The sequence below is a fragment of the Parus major genome, chromosome 2 (assembly GCF_001522545.3).
Source record: "Parus major isolate Abel chromosome 2, Parus_major1.1, whole genome shotgun sequence".
Classification (NCBI taxonomy): Eukaryota; Metazoa; Chordata; class Aves; order Passeriformes; family Paridae; genus Parus; species Parus major.
In genome coordinates, this window is record NC_031769.1 from 460,338 (window position 1) to 464,038 (window position 3,701).

Here is a 3,701-nt window from a genome sequence, read left to right on the forward strand (position 1 = left end):
ACCCCTCGGTGGTGACACGTTGCCCGTGTCAGGGTGGTGCCCGCGGGGTTGCACAACCCCGAGCTTGCCCCATCGCTGTTGCCCAAGGCCGAGGGTGCCCCCCGGGTCCCCGAACCGTCACTCCACACACACACACACACATGTCCGACCCCAAATCTCTTTATTCCGGCTCCGCTGGGGACAGGGTGGGGCGGGATGGTCCCCGCAGGGACGCGCTGGGAGGGGCCCGAGGCCGCGGGGGGGGCCCCGAGGATGATGATGAGGAAGGTGAAGAGGATGATGAGGATAATGATGATGATGAGTGACCTGGGCTGGTGCCAGGGGAGCGGGGCTGGGCGCTGTCACCGGGCAGCTGCAGGGAGAAATAAAGGGGGGGGGTTTCACTCCAGAGCCAAAAGCACCCCCCGAAGTGAGGGGTACATGTGTCCCACCCCCAGGATGCGCTCCCGGAGCCCCTCACCGGCTCCCGGCCGCACTCCACCATCGACAGCGGCACGTCGGGCAGGAAGGTGAACACGGACACCTGGGCCGAGCAGCGCTGCACCTGGGGACAGAGCGGCCTCAGCACCCCGGGGACCCCCCCCGTACCCCCCCCGCCTTTGGGGGTCCCGCCCCGCGCTCACCCTGCCCGGCCGGCCCCGGCAGCCGCGGGGATCCGGGGCGCCCTTGGGGCAGGGCGGCTGCCGGGCCGTGAAGTTGATGCTGAAGTGCGTCCCCCAGTCGAAGCTCTGCCGAGAGAAAAGCCCCGCACGGGATGGGTGCCGGAGCCGGCAGCACCTCCCGCAGCCGCAGCCCTTTTTCCTACCGTCCTGGCGACTCCCAGCAGCCGCAGCAGCCGCAGCTCCTGCCCGTGTGTCTCCAGCACGGAGCGCGCCAGCTCCCGGGGCGCGGGCACGGCAGCGGGCACAGCCCGGGGCACGGCCCGGGATTCGGCAGCGGGCACAGCCCGGGGCAGGGCAGCGGGCACGGTCCGGGGCACGGTCCGGGGCAGGGCAGCGGCCGCCGCCAGCAGCAGCGCCGCCAGCAGCAGCAGCGCCATGCGGGCGGCACCGCCGGGAATGAACCGGCGGCTCGGGAGCGGCTCCGGGCTCCGGCTCGGGGCCCCCGGCTCCGGCTCCAGGATAAACAGCGGCCCCCGTGCCGCGGGAAGGGATCGGGTTGCCGGTGTTTGCCTTGGCCCGGTGCCGCGGGGGAGCGAGCCTGGACCCGCAGGAGATGCGGCGATGCTGGAGCTCGGCGGGGCCGATCCCCTCCGGGGCCCCTTCCCCGGGCCTGCTCCCGGCTCCAGCCCAGATCCTGCTCCTCCCGAGCCGGGAGCCACAGCATCCTGCTGCTTCCCACAGACACAAGAACCAGGAGCCCCCTCCCCTCTCCCGGTTTCTTTACACCATTTTGGGTTTTTTAAGTCCCTCTTACCCTGTTCAGATTCATCCAACGCCCAGGTTTTGCTGAGGACTACACCATCTGGGTCCTGCTCTCCCAGTTTGCCTTCCCTGGGTGAGCGGGTCTCGTTTCCCCAAAATTCAGTATTTTCCCGTTGCCTTTGGAGCTCCCCTTTCTCTTTGCTTCGTCCACAATGGAAAAGCAAAGAATTCCCTGGGGAAGGAATCCCAGGGGCCATCGGCAGCCCTGGCCTCAGGGGAGCTGCTGCTATTCCAAAGGTATTTATTCCAATATTCCCATTCTTAGGGACACAAGCCCCAGGTGGGAGGAGAGAAAATGGAACAGCAGGAGAGCAGCTCACCAGAGCCCATGGAGAACATTGGGATGGGTCCTGGAGAAGAGAAGATGCCATGGGCAACAACTTCATTCTGATCCAAGTATTTGTGGTTTTTTTTTTTGTTTTCTTTTTAAAGTCTGAGCAGCACAGAAAAGTCCAAAGGATTCCCGTTCCCGGGAAGCCAGCAGTGGATAGATATGGGAGAAACGGATATGTACTGATAGATCACATTTATACCCAGATATGCTCATTATAGACCCTAAAATATACACAGTACCCCAATATTGACATCCACATGTACAGCCAGAGTCAATCCCAGGGATGCTGGGAGCAGGAACTGACACAGGAGCGGGGTTGGGGGGCACATCCCGCTCCTCCCAGCCCCTCGGAACGCCGGGATGGACACGGGGTGGGGGAGATCCCAAATCCCTCGCAGCCAGGAGCAGGTTCCTGCTGGCTGGCGCTGCCTGCCCGGAGGAGGTATGGCTGTGCCCAGGGTGGCATGGGAAGAGCCGGGCACGGAGAGCTCCAGAGGGATCACAGATCATGCAGGAGAGGGGCTGAAGGGCTGATGCAGGGAAGATGCTGCCAGGCAGCTCTTTGGCTCTGCCAGCATTCCAAAGTTTCCTGGCACAAAACCCATGGCAAAGAACTTTCCCAGCAGAGCACGACAAACTTGCGACGTATTTTCCTTGCCTCTCCTAAAATATCCCAGCCTTTCTGCTCCAGCTGCTTCTTAGGCTTGGAAAACACCTCGATATTTAATTTAAAGGACATCCTGATAGTCTGTTTCCCATTTTGAAACCCTCAGGCTGTTGCCTGCAGTCGTTTCCATCCATCCTTCTCCAGAGCTTGCCCAAATGATCCTGGTTTAACGGAACTTTTCCTCTTCCTGGTTTCTCCATCCTGTGGCTCTTGTGGAGAAGTTTTCCACATCAAGCTGAGGAAAGCACGAGGAACTGGGGGTGTCTTGTGTAAGAAGTTCCCGGAGGCCACAGCTCCACGTTTATCCTGGTTGGAGACCCCCCCTGTGCGACCAGGACCCCCCAAATCGCTGCTGACACCCCTGGGAGGGGGGCTCAGGGTGGTTTTGCTGCTCCCACAAGGTGCAGGTGGATTTTCCAGGTCCTCCAGGTGGCAGTTTTTATGTCACAATGAAGCCTGGCGCCTTCCCCCAGCCCACAATGGCGCTTCCCAAAGGCGCAACCGCTGAGGGATGGATGGATGGATGGATGGACGGATGGATGGACGAGCTCAGCCTCGGCTCTGGGGGAGGCCAAGACATCTTTGCTTGCACATAAACTCACCACATTTGACCTTTCAGGACCTTCAACCCAAAAAAGTTACGTGTGGGGATTACTCCGTCGAGTTCCTCAGCGTTCGGATGGAGCACCTGGAAATCCTGGCACGCTCGTCGCCGACGAGACGCCCCCAAAACCCCCCGTGTGAAGCCGGCGAGGCTCAGATGGTGAGCAGCGGCACGCAGCCCACGCCCACCCCGCCCTCGTGGCACACCATGGGCGCCATGAACGTCCAGCGGTTGGTCTCGGGGTCGTACATCTCCACCGAGCTGAGGTTGGACTGTCCGTCGTAGCCGCCCACGGCGTAGAGCCGGCCGCAGTTGGCCACGAGGGACACGCGGCTGCGCCGGGTGTTCATGGGCACGATCAGGTACCACTGGTCGGCCACGGAGCTGTAGACCTCGGCGGCGCTGAGGAAACCGGAGCCGTCGTAGCCGCCGCACACGAACATTCGGCTGCCCAGCGCGGCCGCGCCGTGCCGGCACCGCTTGTTCAGCATGGGCGACACCGCGTGCCAGCTGGAGGTGTGAGGGTTGTAGTATTCCACCTGCCGGGGAGCACGGCTGCAGTTAGGGATGATGCTGCCCTGGGAATTGCCCTGGGATGGTGACCCTGCTGGGGCACCTCCAAACTGGTGACAGGATAGGGAGAGGCTTCCCAGGGAAGGGAAGGGAAGGGAA

General features: G+C 62.4%; 2 protein-coding genes across 4 annotated transcripts in view; both read right to left on the reverse strand.

Annotated features, from left to right (window-relative positions):
• Positions 1-143: 143 nt before the first annotated feature.
• Positions 144-3,162, reverse strand: LOC117245525 (actin cytoskeleton-regulatory complex protein PAN1-like). 3 transcript variants are annotated; one of them, XM_033519810.1, is made up of 4 exons: positions 806-1,407; positions 624-728; positions 461-544; positions 144-352 (listed from the first exon to the last, which is right to left on the reverse strand). In XM_033519810.1, exons 1-4 carry the CDS (start codon positions 1,037-1,039, stop codon positions 161-163), a joined length of 615 nt encoding a protein of 204 aa, XP_033375701.1. In that variant the 5' UTR covers positions 1,040-1,407; the 3' UTR covers positions 144-160. The 3 variants fall into 3 exon arrangements, with proteins under 3 accessions (XP_033375701.1, XP_033375704.1, XP_033375697.1); XM_033519813.1 differs by lacking the exon at positions 806-1,407 and adding an exon at positions 1,417-3,162 and having other exon boundaries at positions 144-544; XM_033519806.1 differs by having other exon boundaries at positions 144-544; positions 806-1,409.
• A 19-nt stretch (positions 3,163-3,181) lies between these two features.
• The window catches only part of KLHL18 (kelch like family member 18), a 19,516-nt gene continuing 18,996 nt past the window's right edge, over positions 3,182-3,701 (reverse strand). Inside the window, exon 10 of the mRNA XM_015651539.1 lies at positions 3,182-3,568. Within this exon, the coding sequence (XP_015507025.1) occupies positions 3,182-3,568 (387 nt within the window). The remainder of the gene's footprint in view (positions 3,569-3,701) is intronic.